Source organism: Curcuma longa, chromosome 1 (assembly GCF_044706935.1).
Source record: "Curcuma longa cultivar G26 ecotype Majalengka, Jawa Barat chromosome 1, ITB_CL_G26_1.1, whole genome shotgun sequence".
In the NCBI taxonomy this organism is placed as follows: domain Eukaryota; kingdom Viridiplantae; phylum Streptophyta; class Magnoliopsida; order Zingiberales; family Zingiberaceae; genus Curcuma; species Curcuma longa.
The window spans coordinates 14,024,842-14,046,835 of NC_133861.1; the positions used below are offsets into that span (position 1 = coordinate 14,024,842).

The 21,994-nt window shown below is 38.7% G+C and overlaps 5 protein-coding genes across 5 annotated transcripts; 2 read left to right on the forward strand and 3 right to left on the reverse strand.

Moving 5' to 3' along the window:
- The first annotated feature begins 39 nt into the window (after window positions 1-39).
- On the forward strand, window positions 40-10,519 carry LOC141834449 (uncharacterized). Its single transcript, XM_074721810.1, has 10 exons — window positions 40-414; window positions 1,230-1,273; window positions 1,763-1,877; window positions 1,983-2,109; window positions 3,549-4,234; window positions 5,285-5,555; window positions 5,634-5,913; window positions 7,471-7,632; window positions 9,388-9,867; window positions 9,944-10,519. Exons 1-10 carry the CDS (start codon window positions 231-233, stop codon window positions 10,226-10,228), a joined length of 2,634 nt encoding a protein of 877 aa, XP_074577911.1. The 5' UTR covers window positions 40-230; the 3' UTR covers window positions 10,229-10,519.
- Window positions 10,520-11,139: 620 nt separating this feature from the next.
- Window positions 11,140-11,749, forward strand: LOC141834737 (major pollen allergen Ole e 10-like). The gene is made up of 3 exons (XM_074722120.1): window positions 11,140-11,209; window positions 11,283-11,546; window positions 11,644-11,749. The coding sequence occupies exons 1-3, from the start codon at window positions 11,140-11,142 to the stop codon at window positions 11,673-11,675; spliced, it is 366 nt and encodes a 121-aa protein (XP_074578221.1). The 3' UTR covers window positions 11,676-11,749.
- Window positions 11,750-12,423: 674 nt separating this feature from the next.
- Window positions 12,424-13,106, reverse strand: LOC141824650 (putative receptor-like protein kinase At2g42960). Its single transcript, XM_074711977.1, has 4 exons — window positions 13,096-13,106; window positions 12,860-12,989; window positions 12,573-12,782; window positions 12,424-12,501 (listed from the first exon to the last, which is right to left on the reverse strand). Exons 1-4 carry the CDS (start codon window positions 13,104-13,106, stop codon window positions 12,424-12,426), a joined length of 429 nt encoding a protein of 142 aa, XP_074568078.1.
- Window positions 13,107-13,108: 2 nt separating this feature from the next.
- LOC141834643 (putative receptor-like protein kinase At2g42960) lies at window positions 13,109-17,127 on the reverse strand. The gene is made up of 4 exons (XM_074722006.1): window positions 15,594-17,127; window positions 15,373-15,477; window positions 13,433-13,555; window positions 13,109-13,283 (listed from the first exon to the last, which is right to left on the reverse strand). The coding sequence occupies exons 1-4, from the start codon at window positions 16,259-16,261 to the stop codon at window positions 13,109-13,111; spliced, it is 1,071 nt and encodes a 356-aa protein (XP_074578107.1). The 5' UTR covers window positions 16,262-17,127.
- Window positions 17,128-18,844: 1,717 nt separating this feature from the next.
- Window positions 18,845-21,150, reverse strand: LOC141834550 (cytochrome P450 CYP72A616-like). The gene is made up of 5 exons (XM_074721898.1): window positions 20,685-21,150; window positions 20,362-20,591; window positions 20,036-20,274; window positions 19,563-19,941; window positions 18,845-19,479 (listed from the first exon to the last, which is right to left on the reverse strand). The coding sequence occupies exons 1-5, from the start codon at window positions 20,956-20,958 to the stop codon at window positions 19,057-19,059; spliced, it is 1,545 nt and encodes a 514-aa protein (XP_074577999.1). The 5' UTR covers window positions 20,959-21,150; the 3' UTR covers window positions 18,845-19,056.
- Window positions 21,151-21,994: the final 844 nt, after the last annotated feature.

A 21,994-nucleotide genomic window follows, 5' to 3' on the forward strand; every position in this document is an offset into this window, starting at 1 on the left:
AATCGTTACACTAGTCTCTCCAAAGTCTCCTCGATCGGATCAAGATCACGCGGAGTTAACTATTCATTCTAATGTAGGTTACATAAATTGAAGCGTGCGATAGAGGAAGAGAGGGTTTTGGCCGCCGGAGATATAAGACCCGCACCCAACTCCTTTGGATTTTCCTTTCCTGCTTTGGAGAAACAGAGACCGAAAGAGGGCGGAGAGAGACAGAGAGAGAGAGAGAGAGGATGAGCGCAGGCGGAGCCAGGAGCAAGGGGGAAGGGCCGGCGGTGGCCGCGATCCCGTCGGGGTCAAGGAAGTTGGTGCAAAGTCTGAAGGAGATCGTGAACTGCTCTGAGGCCGAGATCTACGCCATGCTGCGCGAGTGTAATATGGACCCTAACGAAGCCGTCCACCGTCTCCTCTCCCAAGGCGCGACCTTGTTCTCCTAAAATCTCCCTTCTTCTCGGCTTAACTTTGTTCTTTCAATTATTCATAGAATCCCGCTGTTTTTGGGGTTTCCCTCGGGTTCTTGGTAGGGTTTGGGATGGAAGTGTCGCTCGATGGCGGTACTCGATGTCTGTAGTTTTTCCTTCTTGATTTAAGAAAAAAGATCCAGTCTTGCCAGTCAGTTTTGCTTCCTCATGCGTGGTGTCCTTAAAGTCGCTTATTTTTGGGTTATTTTGCTTTTTTTTTTTGTTTGTTAGACTAGAACTGGTTAGTCAAGCGCGGAGATATAAAGGAGGATTGAGCTAACCCTACAGTCTGTCCTCAGTTCGGGTTGCAGGCTGCAACTTGCCTGCATGAAGCATGAATCGATAGCGATCGCCGTATCGCCGTAGCCATGCGTTAGTGAATCTGTTCCTGGGCCTTGTACACACTACCCGTCTCACTATGGGAGCCTTACCTTAACCGCAAGGAGCGGATGCAAGGGGGCTAGTGGCTGTCTTGAAGTCGTAACAAGGTAGCCATACTGGAAGGTGCAGTTGGATCATCTCCTTTTGAAGGAGAGCAGCTATTGCTTATGTTTGGTGAAAATTTAGGTTCCACAGTGCTTCACATCCCAAAAGAAAGCTAGCTATGTCCGGCTTGATTATGGAAATCTTCTTTTGTTTCTTGACAGCAAAATAAGACAGCTCATGAGCTTATTATCCTATTTCGGAACAAATAGTTGATAGGGCCCTTTTTACTTCCCCATGCTGCAGATGCTTTTAACATTCATCTAAATATAGTTCATTTTGTTGCAGATACTTTTCATGAGGTCAAGAGCAAGCGTGACAAGAAAAAGGAGGTTGGTCTATATGATATCTGCTAATTAATTATCACATATAGTTCTGTGGAAAACCACATGGATCTACAATGAGGGTTCAACTTTTGTTAAGGATGCGTTTAAAGTATTCGGTATTTCATGTAGCCTCTCTAATTGTTCATAAATCTATTGCCATTGGTACTATTCCTTGAGTTATTACCTGTCCACATTTCACCATCTAGTGTTAGCATTGGCTGTTAATGATACATATGCACCATGTTTGTCTCATTCTTTGCAATCTATTGGCAAATCTTTTACAAGTATGAATTCATGGATTGTTGGTTTACTAATTAAACTTGCCTAGATTTTCTTGTCCCCAGTTTTACAAAAATGGATAGTTTGGTTACAAAAATGGATAGCTTGGTGTACGAAGCTCTTGCCAATACACATTAATATATTCTTTGTTGAGCTCCAAACATGAATTTCATTGGTCGACTGAATCATGTTTTTTTTCCCTCCTGTACTCTTTAGATTAGAGAACCACCAGAATCCAGGTCCCGAACGGTGAACACCAATTCAGGCCGTGGATCTAAAGGTGGTAGTGACCGTGGGGGTCGTAGTACTTCTTCCCATTCCAGTTTGACTGGTATTATTGGCATCAAATCATTACTATTTGGTTGTTTGACAATACTATTTTTTTGCATTTATCTTTCTCTTTTCTTACCCGCTTTTTTTTTCTTTGAATTTGTAGATTACGGGGCTGGTAAAGGTAAACCTATAAACAAGAAAGAAAATGGTGGTAGTGTTTCTCCTGTTTTGTCAGTTGTGGAATCTGCAACAGTACCAAGCATTCCTACAAAAAGACCAACAGTTCAAAGGTAAGTTCCTCGACATACTGAATTTATACTTCGCTATTCAACTAGATCAGGATTGCATTGTTTTTCTTTGTAGGATTATCCCTGTTTTTGATGACATTGGACTTCATGAATCCTGTAATTAGTTTATACATGATTATTTGAATTTGTGCATTACTCTTGCTTAGCTTGGTTGTTGTTAAGAGGGCCCTTGACTGATTGGTTCTTCTTGCATCTCATAATCTGTCTTATTATTTGGTTCCATGTGAAGCGCATTGAAAGAATTATAATGACATTGGTCATTATTGCTGCAAAAGTTGTAGTTCTATACAATATGATATTTTTTCTATTAGGATGCTATCTTCAAGTTGTATTTGTCCCAACATTTCAGGGTTGGCTGCATGATTATTGTCCCTCCACTGAACTTTATCCATGTTTATATTGCTGTATATCTGAATCCCTTAAATCACTTTTATTACGTAGATATAATTTTCTTTGCTCTTCCTCTACCCCTTGCACTTGTAGCTCTTATTCTTGTATAATTATAAAATCTAATGTTATTGTTGAAAATGTTCATAATGTTAACCTATCTTTTATCATTTTGTCATCTATACAAGTTACTATAGTTAAGTAGCGTGTCAGATAGCTTTGATTGAATTGAAGAAATTCCTTGTTATTTGCATTATAAGTTAATACAGCTATTGCACTCATTTATTATGATGCATTTAAAGAGTAGCTGACCAGTGCTATCTAAGAGATGCCTAACTAGATAGGATGCCAATTAATTGGTAGCGATGCTCATCAGAAAATATACTCCAATATGATCTTTTGGATAACTGTTGAAGATGGTCTCAGATAAATCAGTGTGTAGTCTGTTAGCATAGTGATTTTACTGCAAATTTATATTCAAGATTAGCATCATATCATGTCCTTTGATGTTATGCTTAGCTTGTTGGATTGATAATTTATGTTTTAGATGTTATAATTATAAAATTTTATGAAAATCTTCATACCATTGAAATCTATATTTTCTCATATTATCCTATAGACAAATCATTGTAGTTAAGTTTCTTGTTTAATATCTTTGATTGAATTGAAGACATTCTTTGTTAGCATTATAAGTTCGTACAGCTGTTGCACTCATTTATTATGATGCATGTAAAGAGCTGACCAGTGTTATATAAGAGATGCCTAACTAGATAGGACACCAATTAATTGATAGCCATGCTCTTCACTTTGAACTGAAAATATACTCTAATATGATCTTTCAGGTAATTGTTGAAGATGACCTCAGATAAACTAGTGTGCACTTTGTTAGCATAGTAAATTTACTGCAGAAATTTATATTCAAGATTAGCATCATATCATGTCCCGTTATGTTATGCTTAGCTTGTTGGATCAGTAATTTTTTTGGTTCTTTGGAGTCCCTGTGGTCTCTTATTTGTGGTCTTGTTTTCTTGCAGCACGTCTGCTTCCATGGGAAATACAATGCATGCAACAAACTTTGTTGATGCAATTCCCACACCTGTGCAATCTTCATCTGGCTTCCAAAACAGTTGGTTGGGGAAGCCAGGACATGTTTCCATGGCTGATATTGTCAAGATGGGCAGACCTCAAGGGAAACATCCAAGCATGCCTATTATTGCAAGTGAAAAGCTGTACTTATCACAAAATGCTGAAATGTTAAATGGACCACATCAAAATGCAAAACAAGTCCCAGTTTCAGTTCTGCCATCAGAAGCAAAAGAGAGATTAGACTCTTTTCAAGAATCTACCCATCTTGAAGATATTAATCATGGCCTTGGAACTGCTGGAGATCAGCATATGTCTAACGATGGATGGTCCATACATGATGAGCAACCTACAGATACTGTGTCAATTTCTACAGAGATAACTGGCGCTTCAGCAGCTTATGCTAACCCATCATTAGCAGCCCCTGGTGTGGTCAATACTGGTTCTGACTTGCATAGAGACTCTTATTTGCAAAATTTCCAAGACCTGGATGAAAGACCTAATGATAAACCTCAGCCAATAGAATCCATACCTGTACCAGAGAGGAAGGTGGATGTTGAAACTTCCATGGATGGTTCACATTCAAAGAGAATAGATGCTTACCAATCTGAAGACCTTGAATATGATCATCATGAAGGTAAAAGTTGAATCTTGCCATTGTTCTTTGTCCCCATACATCTTTCCTGTTTTAATTGGTCTACTGAAATTGTCATAAAATTGCTTTAAAATTGTGGGTACTTTAGAAATTATAGTTTTGGTTGTAAATTATTTCAAACAAATTAAAATAAATTCTAAGGGCAATGAAAACAGCAAAGAATATACATTCTACTTGTCTGTCTTGAGAATTAGAACTTGGAAGTGTTTAATAGATCAAGAAATAATGAAGAAAGTTATATAAAGTTTCTAAGAACTGAAAGTCAAATAACAAGTGTTTATGCGGTTGCCTTACGAATTATGTGGTAAGACAAAAATAAAAGGTTATTATAGTTAAAGGAGGAATTTGAAGTGATGTGATGAATTATGAGGAAAGAAAAATAAGATATTATTGTTTGCGAAACTGTTATTGATGCAAGAGAATTTTTTTACAAAATAGGTTAAAATGGTATCAACAAATTAACAGACTTATAGAATATCTTATAATTAGATAAGTTCAATCAATTAGGTTTAATCATTTAAGGAGTGGATTGCCAATGAGATAATATTACTCTTAACTTAATGAAAGTATAGATTCATCTACCTCTGACACACGAATACTTGTCTTATAGATACTACACAAAATAGTGAATTTTTAGTTGTTTCTACATAGTCAGCTCATATGGTCTTTTGACACTATCCTATGGAACAGTTGATACAGACGACTTATTTCACTAATGTCTCTTTATTAACTTTATTTATGATATTTCCCACATTTTCACTCTTTTTTCTGCATTTGAATTTAAACTTCTATTTATTTGAAAGGCAAAACATATGTTTTACATCCATAGTATTTACATAGAAATTGCCACTGATGTCTTCAGCTGATGAACACTGCTTGTTTTAATTGCGGACATGATAACAGTTCACTTTCAAGTGAAGAAACACTATTAATCTTACTTCTAGTAGGTAGAACAAACTTGATGCTTGAAACATGCATTTTTATCCATACTCTTTAGAATTGTCCTTGATGAGAAACCTTTTCCTGTTTCAGCTGAGGATGATGCAGGGATTTCTCCAACTGCTGAAACCTTGATACAATTAAGCATACATGAGGAAACCATCACAAAAACCACTGAGGCTAGCCCTGCAGTAATTATCCCTGACCATCTGAGGGTTACTAATGCAGATTGTGCCCATCTGAGCTTTGGTAGTTTTGGTTCTGGTGCATTTTCTGGATCTTTTCCATCAAACCCACTAGCCAGAAACTTGGAAGTGGCCCCAGCTATAGATGATGCTTCTAAAATCGATGAGTCAGATGCGAGGTACTATTAGCACTTTGTCATCTTTTTGCTCTTGCAAATTTGTCTTTAATATGTGACTTGGTGCACATCTTTTGGCAGAAATTTCGGGTACTATAACAATGGGCCGCATAAGTCTACTCTCACTGAGAATGTAGCTACTGTATCTAAAACTGCTTCAGAGAATCTCGATGTGACTTCAATTTCAGAACCGGAAGTGGTGAGGAATCATCCACTGGATGTTACACATGGGCTTCAAAATGAATTTTCATCTGTTTCCAGTTATGGGTTGCCAACCTCTTCACAGCCAAATGCTGCAACTTACACCTATCTACAAGGAAATTCACAAATGCAAAATGTTTCACCCCTGTCAAATTTAGTGGTGAGCATGTATTCATTGTATTGTTATCAGCTGATGAACTCACTGTTTTGATGATTTATTCCTTTGACTTTAAACAAAGTGCTTAGTGTTTGTTATACCATAGATGTTTTCCTGATGTAGATTTCATGAATTTTCTGTTCACTAACAGTAAATATCTGACATTTGTTTCTACCATTTGCCTTTCTCCCTTGAAAGACATTGTTTTTTTTTTACCAAAAATCATATATGAATCTTCCTCAAAGGTAAACCATAAATAGTAAAGATGAAGAAATTATTGTTTCTTAGAGTTAATTTTTGTGATGATCAACCTCAGAAATTCTGTTATCGCAGAGGTATTAAATTGTGACAAAAATGGAGTCTTATACCAGTTCTCTTGGTTCGAATATAGCAAATTACTGATGTAGTCATCTTTTTAGTCGGTTCTGGAAAAAAAAAAAGAGAAAAGTTTTTTACAGTTTTGTGAATTACTTCAAAGCTTCTGGGAGTGGCTATTGCTGAAATTAGGCTAGAAGAGATTGACCACTATACTACCAGTATGTGTCTTATTGTGGATCAACCTAGAACCTCCCTGTGAAACTGTTCTCTTTTCATCATTAAGGATGTGTCCCGGACATTGTTCTGAATGGTTAATCTATGGTGTATACTAATAGTAGATGGTGTGCGTTGTCCAGATAACCTCCAAATTAGGGTTCTAGATACAAATCCCAGAAAATGAATGATTCAGAACTATGATGCAAATTTTGTTGTTTGATAAACCGGATGAAAATGTCTTAACAGGTAAAATTATATTATAAATTGGCTTACTGTTTAAAAAAAGATAAAGCAAAATTATTAACGGACTAAGTGGATCTGTATAATGTAAAAAACACTTTATTTTCTATGTTGCATATTCATGGATCATCGTATACTTAACACCTATGTCTTGGGTGGTCACTATAGATCTTAGGTAATATATTTTACTTTTAGATGAAGAAGCTGCCCGGCAGCAGTTGGGGTACCACAAAAGAGATCATTTAAATTATTTAAGCAATTTTGCAAAGAAGTAGGCTAGTACAGCAACAATCTTTGATATATTTTACTTTCACGAGGTGCATCGAATGTAGTTGAGGTTGAATCTAGTAGAGTTGAAGGTGCAAGGGATTGAGGGAGACAAAAGAAATTTCTAATTAGTATAGTAAAAAATTGATCCTATATTATTTATGAACAGCCTTTCATAGAATTGAATATAGTTGAGGTTAAATCAAGTAGAGTTGAGGGTGCAAGGATAGAGGGAGATCAAAGAAGATTCTAATTAGTGTAATAAAAATTGATTCTATGTTTTTTGCGAAATAGCCTTTTGTAGAGTTTACTCTGTGGTAACTGACCTAAAATTATCTGGACTAACACAGCTTACCAGTTGTGTGGTAGCCCTTTTCAAGAGTAAATATATGCTGATTGCCTTTGACTTATTATGATCATATAACTGTTCATGATGATTCAATATTTAAAATTGTTGCATTACGATTTGTCTTCACTTGCAAGAATTATTTGTAGTTTTACAAAGTATTCCTTCTACAGCAACCAAATGCTCTGCAAAACAATATATTAGCTGCAGCAAGCAACCCACACCTTCGGGATTTTGATCTTCACTTGTCTCCCTTGCTAATTAACCAGTCATTGCCAACAAAGTATGGCACTATGGTGTCATCTATTGGTGGACCAACCAATTCCATGCCTGAGGTAGTTATACACTATTTCTAATTATCTGATTTGCTGTTTCACTGAGAATTCTTTGGTTCTGTTACCAAAGTTTATATCTGTTGATGTTAAAGTGTGTGTGTTACACATGTAGTGTAACAAATGATTTTCCCTATAATTATAGGTTTAATGGAACATCAGGATATAGGGCATAGTGAATGATTTTCCTATTATTAAGTTTTACCTAGAATCAATCTAAGACTTTTTGTTATTATTATTATTATTTACATTAGTACTAGTGCTAAATAATCTAATCAATCATATTCAAGATGAACTTCTTTATTGCATATTGTTAACAAAGATACTGTGCTATTAGTCCTACTATTTAGAGTTGTATCTATGAAGTTTAACCCTCCATTGAATTCTATGCAAAACTGCCAACGCTAGTAAAAATTTAAACCAGTTTAATTACTTTTTTGACTAATCAACTAGAGCTTACTTTGCTCTTCCTTTACACATGGTTTCTTAAATTTCAACCGATTCAACTCATCTAACAATAGACTTTGGACATATCATATCAACTGATTTTCTCATATTTTGTCATCTATTGGGTCCACACCTAATTTTTCATGGATAATAATATTTTTTTGGTTTTATCTTTCCTATCCGCATCCATCTTAATGTCATCATGTCTGCTATGAAATGGATTTAATCATGAAAAGCAAGAAAATTGTTAAGATGAATGAATATGAAATTTTCCTAATTAAGAATTTTGATTACCTTGAATCTATTATTCAGTGGAAGACAATACTAATGAAAAAAAAGATAGTGGGTAGTTGAAATGTTGAAACGTTTTTGCATTCTTGTTTGGTCATTTATGCCCTTAAGATAGAAGAAGACTTTTACTAGACTGATACAATTCATCATAATTTATCGATCAGAGTTCAATTTTAAAGCATGAACAAAATGCTCATGTAGCAAAGATAGAAATGTGAAGGTGGATCTACAGCATTCTCAGAATATTAAAAAGTTGAAAATATACTTTCTAATATCAGTTAGATGTAGCTCAAGTAAATAATAAAATGAGAGATGGATTAAATGGCTGAGACATGTTCAAAGAAACAGTTTAAATGGTATAGACAATTGTCAAGATGACCAATAAATTTTATAGTTAGACAAGTTGAATAGATTAGAGTTTAAAGGATGTAAGGGATAGGATAGGCTAAAAGGAAGTTTAGTTAACATAGTTATATGGCCTTGCATGGAGTTCAAATGAAGAGATAAGAACTATGTTGCTGAATTCAACTGGTTGTAATATCTCATTGTAAATCATGGACCACGCTTACATTTTCACACCTATAGTCGAGGTTAACAATTTTTCATTTAACAAAAAGGTAAAAATTTACCTGGTATGATTCCCTTTTTATTATTTAGTCATGGAAGCCCTTGTTTGTTTCTTGTGGAGCACTAATAATTGTGATATAATCTACAGAGATATGTTCTGAATTGTTCAACCCTCTGATTACTCTTGCTCATTGAATATGATCCCTGCATCTTCTGGGTATTTTCTGCTGAATCAGTTCATAAGCTTGTGAATAGCAATTGTTCTGTCTTTTTCTCTCTATGTTCCATGCTGGTACAAGGATTTCTGTAACCATGCTGAAATTTTTGAATGTGCTACTTATCAAATTACTGTTTTATCAGTGTATCAGCAGCTAATACCACAGAATTTTATTAATTTGTGTGACATTCCATCTAATTTCTGGATGCCCTAACATTAATGTCTTCTACCTGCAGGCTATGAAGCCTGGGATGTTTTCTAACCCCCAATCAGCTCCGCCATCCTTGCCTACCACCACTGTGCTACCGAGCCCTGCACTCCCTCAAGGTCTTCCTGTTCACCATTACTCTCAGCCAGCACTTCCATTAGGGCATTATGCAAATATGATAAGCTATCCCATTCTACCTCCGAGCTATGCATACTTGCCTTCTTTGCAACAAACGCTCTCTCCAAACAGCCTTTTCAATCAATCTTCAGCTGTACCCAGTGCTGGAATAGAGTACTCGCAACCACAATACAAAAGCAGCTTATCTGTCACCAGCTTACCTCAGGCTTCTGCCTTACCCTCTGCCTATGGAGGATTTGGAAGCTCCTCCAGCATTCCCGGAGGCTTCAACCTTAACCATACGACTATGGCTTCCAGTACATCAATCGGATTCAACGAAGCTGTTAACCAGCAGTACAAAGAAGTGAGCCATTACCTGGCGCTTCAACAGGTAACACTAATTTCAAGCATCATAAAAATATTTAAGTTTCCAACTAGTACTATGAATTCATCATTGTTTTTACCAGAATGAGAACCCACCTACCATGTGGATTCATGGCGCTGGTTCAAGAACAATGTCACCTCTTCCGTCAAGCACATTCTACAACTATCAGGGTCAGAACCAGCATAGTGGGTTCATCCGTCAGGCTCAGCCACCATCACAGCTCAGTGGTTTGGGCTATTCGAACTTGTATCTCTCCCAAGGAGGTCCTTCGAGGGAACATCAGCAGAATCCTGCCGAAGTGAATTTGAATGGTTCTCAGACTACGCAGTCTCAGCCATCCAGCCAAATCTGGCAACATGGCTACTAAGCTATCTCCTTGGCCCAAGTTTTTTTGGGTCCTGAAGGAATTATGCATGGTAGGTCGCTGTAAGTTGATCACATGCACACGCTAGTCGGAGCATTCAACGGCTACTAGGATGCTGATGTTATCGAGTGAGTGAGTGAGTGAGTGAGTTTAGGCACGTATATTTTAGAGTTCGAGTGTGATTTTAACGTGTGGTCACCTGGACAATTTGGACGGTATTGCTCTTCAGATAAATCCTTCAATGTGGAGACTTTTGTGGACTTTTCTAACAAAAGCGGTTCTATGGTTCTTTTACGTTCGTGCCTGTTGATTTCGTTGCTTTGGTGCTTCTACGTACATGTATGCTAGTGTTTGGTATACATACTAAAATACCCTCGAGTAGGGAATTTTACAGAAATTACAAAAAGGATGAGGATTGCAAACTCCCCTATCAAAGTCTTCTTCATGTTGAGTTGATGGCATCAATTGTTATTTTATTTGACATGCTATGTTGTGTTCAGTAGCTTAGATGAATTAAGGTAAAACATGTTGTTCAGTACCTAATGATTCATCGGTTCCATAGTGAGTTATAGAAAGATTGATGGTCAGAAAATCGAGTAAGATCTCAACGTTCGCTTTTTCGCATGGCAGCGAGGGTATCCCATCCCATCCCATGTAACTCACGGGTCATTGGAAAGCACGCGCAGTGCCATGCTCACTGCAAAACGGTCGTGCAAAAGTACGCTGTCCACTTCATCCCCTTCCTACTAGATTCTCCTCCCCCACCGTCGCTACCAGACAGACCAATGCGCACAGGCATAGCCGTTGCGGTCGAACTTCTCCCTCGCCTTCGTTTAAATCCATCCCTCTCTCGACCAGAATATCAAACGCCACTTCGGCATCTCTTCTCTCTATCGCCTCAGCCAACGGCAACTATGGAAACAAGATCCTCCTCTCTGTCGCTGTTACTGTTAGCCATTTCCTCTGCTTTGCTCCTCGCTCCAGGTAATCAACACGCGACGCTCTTCCGGCTTCATGCTCATCCTTGTTGTCTAAATAATGCTCTGTCTGCTTCCAGGGGGAACTACAAAGCTGGTTCAGGGACAGAAGACTTGGTGCGTATCGAAGCCTTCGTCGGACGATGCGACACTGGCGGCCAACTTGAACTTCGCGTGCTCTCAGGTGGACTGCAGCATACTGCAGAGAGGCTACGGTTGCTTCTACCCGGACACGCTCATGTCGCACGCTTCTGTTGCCATGAACCTCTACTACCAATCACGCGGCCGGAACTTCTGGAACTGCTACTTCAGGGGCTCCGGCCTCCTTGTCACCACAGACCCCAGTCAGTACAGTGCACTCAACTATTCACTCAATTCGATTTAATGAGAGATTTACAACCTCCTGTCGCTAACATTTGGATGTGGCCGTGGCTGATGCAGGTTTTGGGAGCTGCGTGTACGCGTATGGGTAAAAGAGCAGCAAGGAAAGGTGACGACATATGCATGGTTATGATCCACAGTTTTTATCTGAATATGTTTAGAGTGCAGATAGTTTGTCGGATGCGTTGGTGATTCAGGAGCCATTTTATTTTTGATTTGTCCAGGAGTCATTCTTCATAACCGTTGTCTTTTGGTGTGGAGTTTGTGATGAAGAGGCAAGAGATGCTTTCTTGGACGTCTAGCTATGAAACCATAAAGTTTGTGATGCCCTATTTTAATCTAATATCGTAGTTCAACTCATAGTACAAAGTTCATCCTCAAGCAACATATGAAATTAAATTATGGCTCACACACTTCAAATGCTAGCATCCATATTTTACTTTCTAAAGTTGAAAATTCTCCATTTGTGACAATGTTTGGATTAAAAATAAACCTAAAAAAATCTCCTAAATCTTGATAGAGGACTATTTAGAAGATAAATGCTATTGTATTAAAGTGAAATCGAGAATTGAATTCCAAGGCGAACTAAAAATATCTGTACAATAATAACTCTTAACTCAAACTAGCCTTTCATGAACTTCCAAAACGTTTGCTAATCCTTCAACTTGCTTAGTTGAAATTTCTCCTTCAATTGATACTGGAACAGTTATTAACGAGAAGTTCCATCTAGTTAGCCACAAGCGTATGACAGGTTAGTGAAAGCATACTGCAACTATGCCTTACACCTGCAATCCTTCAGAAGTTCAATAGCTTTGTCGAGTTCCAACATTATTTTCTTGATCACTCGAGCTGCTGTACCCCTTGCGGGATTCTATCTCCACGTTTCCTGCCTGGTGCCTTCTGTTTCTCTTTTCGGTCCTTTTCAGAGTTAAGAGCAACATGAGCATGTCAACAATGTAGCTTAATCATATAGTCTACTTTCTAAATACCTCACGGTATGGAACTTCATCTGCTTCGAGCATTCGAACAACCTGGCCCATCTTAGGTCTCTTATCAGAATCAGGATCAACACATCTTAGAGCAACCAAAAGGGTGCGTTTAAGCGCCCGGATAGCTGGTTTCGCCTCAAGATTTGGATCCACAACTTCTTCAGCCCTCCTATTCCCAACCATCATTTTAAGCCACTCAACTAAATTCACCTGGCAGACACCATGATTAGAAAATTAATTCTCCTTATATTTAAGTGTAATTCAATTCTATGTTCCATCTTTCATACCTCATTCGCTGGCCTGCCGTAATCCACAGGATCCCTACCAGTAACTGTCTCCAGTAACAGCACTCCAAAGCTATAAACATCACTCTTCTCGTTTAGAAGACCAGTGTTAGCATATTCAGGAGCCACATACCTGAGGTTAACAAGCCGATGTGAATATTCACGTTAAGAGTACCTCTATTTACAACTTATATAGCAATTTATAAAATACCAATGCTGCCAGACCTAAAGAAGCATACATGAACAGCATACTTACCCAAATGTTCCCATCACTCTAGTTGCAACGTGGCTTTTATCTGAACCCAAGAGCTTAGCCAATCCAAAATCAGATATCTTCCCGTTACATTCATTGTCAATCAAGATATTGCTTGATTTAATATCTCGATGCACAACTTTTGGTTCAATAGCTTCATGTAGATATGCAAGCCTGGAAAGCATTCATTAAATTACATTTCTCATAAACTTGCCACATTGCATCTCATGATTTAGCTAAAACTAAACCTCTGAAACAGTTAATACGAATAATTAAAAGAAAGGATATGTTTCTCTATGTATCATGCTTGAAGTTACACTTACGCCTTAGCAGTGCCAAGGATAATCTTCATGCGATTCTCCCAATTGAGTACACCATGTTGACGCATGGCTCCATGTAACCACTGCTCTAAATTGCCATTATTAACATACTCGTACACAAGCATCCTGCATATACAGAGTAATCAAGATAATGAGATTGATCAACTTAACTAAAGCCTATTTTTCATTCAAGCATTTACCATGCAGAGATAGTATGCCAATTCTACATACAGTTGACCGTCTTGATTTACAATTTGATTGGCTTAGTTTATAATGTTTTCACTTGTACCACATACTATGCCCATTTTTCATATGCTTGATGAAAAAATAAATGTGCTCTGTATGGATTCTAGTGCCTTTTTGCATTTTCCTTATTTAGTGTTTTTCAGTCACTATATTTGTAAGTTTGAACTGTTATTGTCATGACTATGGTTGACTCCCTTCCCGTAGACTAGGCGGAGAACAATAACCATCAAGTTTTACTTGTATTGGATGCCTGCTCCTGTGACATACTATACAGCATACTCACATAATTCAACCTAAAGCTACGCACCAATATGAGCAAAAATCATAAAATAACCAACCGTCCAAATGTATTCAATAAAGAATTGTGTAACTATAGGGACGATCAAAATAAATGTTAAATAGACAAATTTACTAATACTAAAGAAAAATACAAAGAAAATGAAAATAGCAAATCACCTCCAGGAATGACGACGATAAACACACAATCCACAGAGCACTCTACTGTTCGAATGCAACATCCTGAGCACTTTGCTTAAGTCTACCAGAGATGAGAAAACTAACTCAGACCCACCATCATCACATAGGTGGCAACCATTTCCAATACCTCACCATATATAGGATTAGATCTGCTCCAACCCAACCGTTAGATGAGAAAACAAAGTCGTTAACTTATCAAACCTACTCATTGAACCCAAAATACTTAAGCTCAAGCTAATAGTAGTTAACTTATATAAGCGTATAAAACTCCTACAGCCCACAACTCAGCTCATGGGACTGACTATATTGGAGTGTTACTTTTATTTCCTTGGATCTGTGATTTGCAATTAGAGGTTTACACAATTTCTTTAACATTTTACTTAACTAGACAATTAGATATAAATCTTCGACTATGCCACGGTGTCATACTAGGGTTGCAAACGAGTCAAGTCAAGTTAAGCTTTGTAATGTTTAAGCTTGTTTGACAAGGTAACCAAGCCGAGCCGAGCTTAAAATGAACCAAGTCATTGAAATGATTGCTCAAGCTTGACTTAATTTCTTTTTTATGAGCTTGAGCTTGATTTGTTTAGATGTTATCAAGCTCTCAATTTAATTTGTTTGAAACTTTTATATTTTAATTTTATTTGATTGGTTATTGAGTTTAATAATACAAACTTGTTTGTTTATTTTGAAGTTTCTTTATTAACTTATCATGTTGACAAGAGTTTTATTGAAAATGGTTCAAGAATATTATTCACGAATGTTGTTCATGAACGTTAATAAATTGAACACATATGTGTTCAAACTTGTTTATTTAGTTTAATAAGTTGTTCAAGCTTGTTCATTTAATTGATTTTATGTGTATTGAACGAACATATACAAGCTCTTACCAAGTCAAATACCAAGCTTGTTCATGAACATTCGGTTCATTTACAATCCTATGTCAGACTATGTCTATGACAACTTGACAACTTTCATAAGTCAAACAAATTACTTAACATTTTGTCTTCTGTACTCGCTACACACATTGGATGCTAAAAGTTGAACAAATACTTAGGTTTGTGTAATTGGATACAATTTTCAGGAATCTCTTAATAGTAATTTAAGGGCTGAAGTCATAGTGATCCTGGTGAGTGAAACATGTGAATATCTGACTGCACTGGGGTTAGATTCAACATGAAGAAAAAAAATACAAAAGAATTGATCATTAAATGTTTCACCTATGAATTCCTTCAATACAATATCCCAAAAGCCTCACTAGATTCTTGTGTCGAACATGACCAATGGCTTCCACTTCCACTCTGAACTCCTTCTCTGCCTGTCCCCTACATGATCCAGCCAGTTATTTTAGAAAAACAGTAACTGCATGAACCAAATGAATAGATAGATGATGATGTCGAGCTGTTGTGATGGTAATGACCTAACCAATACTTCAACTTACAGATTGTTTATAAGTTTCTTGACAGCAACCTCAGTTCCATTTATTAAACGGCCCTGATAAACAACTCCATATCCGCCCTCCCCAAGAACATTCTCTTTGGAGAAACGATTTGTAGCAAGCTCAAGATCCCTTAGAGTAAACCAGTGACCCCATCCCAGATGTGAGGACTCTGGTAGCCCAACCAAAGGAGATGCAGAAACAAGCGCATATCCAGAATACGTTTTCCTAGTGGGCCCTGAGCTTCCTTCATCACCAGAATATGAACTCCCTGCTCTGTCATTGTGGTATATTGAGCTCGTTTGACTCATGTTATCAGCATCACTTGACTTGCTCATGGTCAATTGTGCAAGTGTCTTTCCTGAATCCATATCACTGAATTTGTCCTGCGGGAGGAAGAAAGGTCCTTCCCTGTCCTGAAGAGTTTGTGCAACGCACTGATTACCAACTCTGTCGACTGTGATTTCCTTTGAGACATTTGGTATTTGTGAAATTGGCAAGGAATTAAAAGTCTTTCTTGTTTTCCTCTTGGATGTCATCCATATGGATAAAATAGATAGAATGAAGACGATCAAGACACCCACGCCAACGCCAATGATGACCCAAAGTCTCAGACCAAAAACTGGCGTCTTTTGTGATAATTCAGCGTGCAATGAACTATCAGATGACATCTCTGATTCTGGAAATGAAAGACCACAATATTAGTGATTGTTCCAAAATCAATTTGTATAAGACCTCTTTGAACGTATGAATCATAAAAGCTAATTGCAATTTGATGTCATCCTGAATATAACCCCCAAATATTAATAACGTTTTCAACGACAAAGATAGAGATTGACCTGCAAATAAACTAAGAACAATAAATTCGCAAGAATGGGAAGGGCAATTCTCACTTCTTTGAAAAGGGGGAAAACAGGCCTCAAACCAATATTGAAATCAATAATTAATAAACAACATGAGTAGCAACACTCAAGAATATTCAGACACTAAGAGAGCAGAAATACAAGATATTATGAACAAAAGATACAGAACAAAGAATCTTGTCATTCAGTTTCCACCAAAATATTACCAGGAACGAGCAATCACCTTCAAAGAGAGAAGGAAACTAAAACGAGGAAAAAGATTATCTCTTTTTCTATTCGATTTTCCAATCTTTCAATCAACAACCAAAAAAACGAAGAGAGAACTCTTCAACGCCCAAATGCAACTAGAATGCCATCAAGGTAAGGGAATCAAAGAGCTGTGACCTCCAACATGAAAGAAAAAAACTAAAACCAAAGAATGACCAGCAAGGTCCCAATGGAACTAAAAAAAAACTCTTTTTTTTTCAATCTTTGAAAGGTTGAAGGAGAGAGAAAAACTACTACTGGAAAAAAACGGATGACTGCTTCAGTTTTGGAAGGGCTGGGATGAAGGAGATATAAGTCGCTAGGGCAGGAGGATTCGTGAAATTGGTAAGAGGGTTTGCTGGCGGTGGGAAGTGTACAGAGAAAGGAAGGAAGAAAAAAAAAGAGAAAAAGGCAAAGAAGCAGCAGCAGTAGTAGTACAGGGTTAGCATTCAAAGAAAGGCTAGGGAATAGAGAAAGAAACATAAAAATGGGAGAGATAAAATAAATGTGGGATCATGATGGAGAGAGAGAGAGATGGGTCAACTTTGAAGGCAAAACTCCAAATCCAGCTTGCTCGTTGCCATTCCGGCGACTCAAGTTACCATTTCACCCTCCCACCTTCCTGTCCAAATGCAATGGTCCTCTTCCACTCTTTGTCTCTTCAGGTGCTGAAGTGACCATCTCGCCCTTACAACGGCTATCTTAAATTGGTTCGCCTGTGTTATCAGCTCAGCATTGTTTGCTAAATTATCAGCGTTTTTGAAGTAACAAGTCTCCTACTCTTGAAGATATTTGATGTAGACTACGTGTATAGCGATGGACCAGTCAGGTCCATAATCCTTGTGCTCGAGTTTGAAATAAGTAATTAGCATACCAGCTGTTATCAATTCCATAAGAATTAATGCAAAAGTTAGGCTCAGAGATTCATGATGGCTGGTGTATATATTGAGTCCATCGATGGAGCTTTATCCTCTGCCATTAAAGAAGACGCAAATTCTGTATGTTTTCATTCAGCCTTGGGAAATAGATACTACCCAAACAAATTAACCATGGTTTTTGAAATCCTCTTTAATTTCTAACTTTGCCTTAGTTGATTTATTTATTATTCAGGGACCATGCTCTTTCTTCCTCAGGCATGACCAGGAGGGAGCACAACTAAGCAATTGATTGGTTGTTGTCTTGATCGCCATTGTCTCTCCGGAAAAAAGGCCTTCTATCCTCTGCCCCTTCATAAAAGCTGATGAATTGATGCTTAGCACACGAGCTGTGAAGAAACTGCCATCTTCCATCATCTCCCCTTTTTTCCCCTTCTTTTCTGAACAGAAATATTACTTTTTATATTCACCTTCTCGCCAATAAATACCACAACATTCACACAATGGATTCTGACCATGAGCATATATAATATACACAAAGAGAAAAATGATCTGGTTTTGGATTGCCGGGCATGTGATAATATTTCTTGCTTGGCGTTGGCTCTTGAATTGTATAAAGGGAGTGTAATCCATCACATGCCGCCCACAGTCGAAGGAAATTGAGCTGTGATTCTCGCGAACAGCTCCCAGTGGCTAATGGGACAAGTTGATGGGCTAAAAAGGCAAAGGCTTGGTCATGAATTGGATGAGCCATGCGCGAGCCAAAAGCACGCCCTTTGCCACTTGACAAGGGTTGTCTTTTCCCCGTTTAATTTGGTTAATTGCTTCTCTATTCTTCAAGAAAAAAATGAAATGAAATGCAGGTCCCAAATGCACAGTGTTTATCGGTTGGGATTTAATCCCGTTGCAATCGACAAGGGATTTGGTCCCATTCACGCGATGTCTCTGCGAAAGGGACCTTTTGTTGCGTAGCTGGGAGTCACTGTACCGACGGGGAACTAGGAATTAGGTCCAAACCCTTCACGCGATTTTTACACGAAGAGGGGATGGAACTAGCAGGCCCCTACACCGATACTCGCATTAACGGACAAATTTTAATTCTATTACGGATTATTAGGATAACTATTGCATTTGTTCTACTTTCTCATTGTAAATTTTGGTAAAAACATTCTTAATGATAATAATCTCTTTATTTTATTTGTTACTTATATTTTTTTTTAAAAATAAAATAATTAAAATTATTGATTGTAACAACGGAAGACAGCAACACTGGCTAAAAGCCCATAACTCAGTAACATTAACGAATTACATATCAAAAGGCTTATATAATAGTCCTCCGCATTATCATACATACGGAATAAACACAAACTATGCAATTATAAGATTACAACAGATTTTACTACAGAAGTAGATATTTGTTTATATATATATATATATATATATATATATATATATATATATATATATCGATGGTTTCAATTTTCAAAGCCTACGCAATCTGACGGGAGCACCATGTTGAGGCTTGAGAGTGATAACAGAGTTGGGAGCATGAGTGTAGGACGGCGATAGGTCAAAGGAGAAGCGTTGAAGGATCAAACATAGTGCCAACTTGGCTTCCAGCAACGCGAAGTTCTGGCCGATGCAGACCCGGTGACCGCCACCGAAGGGGAAGAAGGCATTCTTCTCTGACGCCTTGTGCATGCCTTCAGCGAATCTCTCCGGTTTGAACTCGTCGACGTCTTTGCCCCAGAAATCTGGATCATGGTGAACCTGAAGGAACGACAGGAAGAGCAGGACGCCAGGAGGGTACACTACGTCTCCAATTTTTGTGCTCTTGAAGACCTGCCGCCCCGCGCCGATTGCTGGCGGGTAGAGTCGCAGAACCTCGTACAGAATCATCGTCACCTGCATATGCCACATCAATCTTACTTGATAACATGGAGGAAATCCCTGCAGACTCATCCAGAATCGAAATTTATGGTGCTTACCGTCTTCAAGTGGTTCAAGCCATCAAAAGTAGGTTTCTCTTTACCAAAGGCTTGCAGAACCTCCTCGCGAGCCCGTTCTTGCCAATCTTGATGCATGCTCAGCACAACCATCGTCCACGTTAGCAAAAGGGACGTCGTCTCTTGTCCTGCGAAGTAGAACAGCTTGCATTCTTCCACCACCTCGTCCGTCGTCATCCCGGCGTTCCCGTGTTCTCGGAGGTGTTGCAGATTGGATTCCAGCAATAAGCCGAGAAGGTCATCGTTCTTTGCGGTGCCCAATTTCATACTCTCCTCCCTCTTCTTGATTACGCTCAATAGAATCCCTCTCACCTCTATGTCGATTGCTTTCATTCTAGTGTTAATTCGGGTGGGCAAAAACCTGAACAATGCAAGATATCAATTATACTCTGTTTCTAACAAGGATCACAACGAATCAAACTTTTTGCAGATGTATATTGTGGATCAGCACTCACCTGAAGCCTGGTATATGTGCATAAGGGAGACCGCTGACGACGAGCATAGCTTGCTCGTCCTGAAGCTGGAAAATTTTCGTTCCTTCCTCAAAATTGCTGCCGAAAGCACTCCGGGAAATGACATCGCCAGTGAAGCTCTGGAGCTCGACGGAAACATCAATCTCTTCACCTTTCGCCGCCATCTCATCCCATCGGCTGACCAGCTCATCACAACAAGCAGAGAAAGCAGGCAGCATGCGCTGCATATAGCAAAAAAGAGTTACTGAGTAATTTCAACAATCATATAGGCGATGCATTAATTAACTTAGCGACGATGGATCAATCACCTTGAGCTTCTCTATATGGAAAGCGGGGTTCAATATCTTCCTGTGCTTGGCCCATTTCTCACCTTCGTGACTCAGCACGCCTCTAATAAAGTAGTTGAACAGATAATTCATCTTTCCCTTCCCGATCTCGCCGGTCTTGTTGGCCAGAACTTCTCTGATTTGATCAGGATCCGCGATGAGCGCTCTCGGATTAGGTCCCATCCAATGGAAAGTTACCTTGTTCTCCTTTCCTAAAAGAAAATTTTCCAATCCAATTTAATCAGCAGGAGTTATATTGCTTGGGAAATGGAGAAGGGAAGCGATCGAGTTGTATGGATGCTGACCGTGTGCTTCAGCGGCGCGTCTGAAGAAGGGAAAAACGCGAGGGAAGATGGCATGCGAGAAGGGCATGGGCTTGCCGCGGGCCTCCTCGGTAAGCCGTACCATCTCCTTGAGGTCGCCACTGATGGGGCGGTAGGAGGAGCCCTTGAGACCCTGCGACCGGAGCGCGCGATCCAGGCGGCGCGGCTTCCAGAACGCCCAGTTCAGCATCCTGACTGCCCAGGCAGCCACCAGTAGCGCGGTCAGGCCGCCGCACACGCCGAGCCACAGTTCCATGTTTGCAACTCCAAAAGCAAGACTTGAAAAAAAAAAAGTGACGGGTGAAATTCAGAAGATTGGAAAGAAGCTCGAGCTTCTTCTTATTTGGCGATTGGAGCTTCTTCTTTCTTGGCGATTGGTGGTGGTGGCGGCGGCGGTGGCAGTGGACAAATCGGTGTGAAATTCTGATCGCAGGGTCCACCCAAAAGAAAGTGACACGGTTCGAGAGAGTTGGCTTAGCGGATTTGCGTTAGATCTTCTATGGCACGGCAAAAGCGACAGCATGCAGTACCTAGACTTTCGCAGGCATCTTCTAGAAACACTCTCTCTCTTTTTTTTTTTTTTTTTTTTCTTTTTTTTTTAAATAGTGTGTTCGAGAGTCCAATCGCCTCGGATAAGATAATTTTATCTGTGTTTTTTTTTTAAATTGCAGGATAATTTTAGAGAGAGAGTAGTAGTAATTTTTCTTTGGCAAAAGCAGTCCGTGTAGCCATCAATTTGAATTGAATTCATATCTATCCCGTCAATTAATTTAAATAAATTAAATTAAAAATTTATTATTCTATTATCTGACGGACCTAAACGGATCATCCCAAATGGATTGTAGGTTCAAGGGGGCCAATCCGACTCGAATTGGCTCGTGGATCTGGAAAAAAAAATAATAAAAAATTTAAATCCTAAACCTAAATCCAATGGTTGAGGTAAATGTAAACGAAAAATCTAGATCCAATGGCTGAGATAACGTAAGGGAAAACCTTTACTCTCTATTTCTGTATGTTGTCCCTATCTATTCCGATCATTCCCTTCTCTCCCATCCGTCTCGCTCCATCGCTCATCGTCGCTTGCTTCTGTGTCCTTCATGCCTCCCTGTGATTCATAAAAATTGAGAGAACAACAGTCTCTATCTTTGATCTCCAAGCACAAATCTCATTCTCCCCCCTCCACTTCGGCAATCCCTTAATCTCCAACAACGGATCCCACCAGTCCGACATCTCTTAATCTCCTGTTTGAGATGAGATTGGTTATTTCCTTTACTAGTTCCATTCTATTTTCC

What these genes read in the sequence shown, in the direction of transcription:
- LOC141834449 (XM_074721810.1), top strand. Translation starts at nt 231, where the DNA reads ATGAGCGCAGGCGGAGCCAGGAGCAAGGGGGAAGGGCCGGCGGTGGCC. An exon ending in TTCCCATTCCAGTTTGACTG is followed by an intron (nt 1,878 to 1,982) that starts GTATTATTGGCA and finishes TTGAATTTGTAG; the next exon opens with ATTACGGGGCTGGTAAAGGT. An exon ending in ATTACCTGGCGCTTCAACAG is followed by an intron (nt 9,868 to 9,943) that starts GTAACACTAATT and finishes TGTTTTTACCAG; the next exon opens with AATGAGAACCCACCTACCAT.
- LOC141834737 (XM_074722120.1), top strand. Translation starts at nt 11,140, where the DNA reads ATGGAAACAAGATCCTCCTCTCTGTCGCTGTTACTGTTAGCCATTTCC. An exon ending in TGCTTTGCTCCTCGCTCCAG is followed by an intron (nt 11,210 to 11,282) that starts GTAATCAACACG and finishes GTCTGCTTCCAG; the next exon opens with GGGGAACTACAAAGCTGGTT. An exon ending in CCTTGTCACCACAGACCCCA is followed by an intron (nt 11,547 to 11,643) that starts GTCAGTACAGTG and finishes TGGCTGATGCAG; the next exon opens with GTTTTGGGAGCTGCGTGTAC.
- LOC141824650 (XM_074711977.1), bottom strand. An exon ending in ACGGCAGGCCAGCGAATGAG is followed by an intron (nt 12,783 to 12,859) that starts GTATGAAAGATG and finishes GGTGTCTGCCAG; the next exon opens with GTGAATTTAGTTGAGTGGCT. An exon ending in ATGAAGTTCCATACCGTGAG is followed by an intron (nt 12,502 to 12,572) that starts GTATTTAGAAAG and finishes AACTCTGAAAAG; the next exon opens with GACCGAAAAGAGAAACAGAA.
- LOC141834643 (XM_074722006.1), bottom strand. Translation starts at nt 16,261, where the DNA reads ATGTCATCTGATAGTTCATTGCACGCTGAATTATCACAAAAGACGCCA. An exon ending in TGTATTGAAGGAATTCATAG is followed by an intron (nt 13,556 to 15,372) that starts GTGAAACATTTA and finishes CTGTATATGCAG; the next exon opens with GATGCTTGTGTACGAGTATG. An exon ending in ATCCTTGGCACTGCTAAGGC is followed by an intron (nt 13,284 to 13,432) that starts GTAAGTGTAACT and finishes AATGCTTTCCAG; the next exon opens with GCTTGCATATCTACATGAAG.
- LOC141834550 (XM_074721898.1), bottom strand. Translation starts at nt 20,958, where the DNA reads ATGGAACTGTGGCTCGGCGTGTGCGGCGGCCTGACCGCGCTACTGGTG. An exon ending in GCACATATACCAGGCTTCAG is followed by an intron (nt 19,942 to 20,035) that starts GTGAGTGCTGAT and finishes TGCATTGTTCAG; the next exon opens with GTTTTTGCCCACCCGAATTA. An exon ending in GCTTGAACCACTTGAAGACG is followed by an intron (nt 19,480 to 19,562) that starts GTAAGCACCATA and finishes TGGCATATGCAG; the next exon opens with GTGACGATGATTCTGTACGA.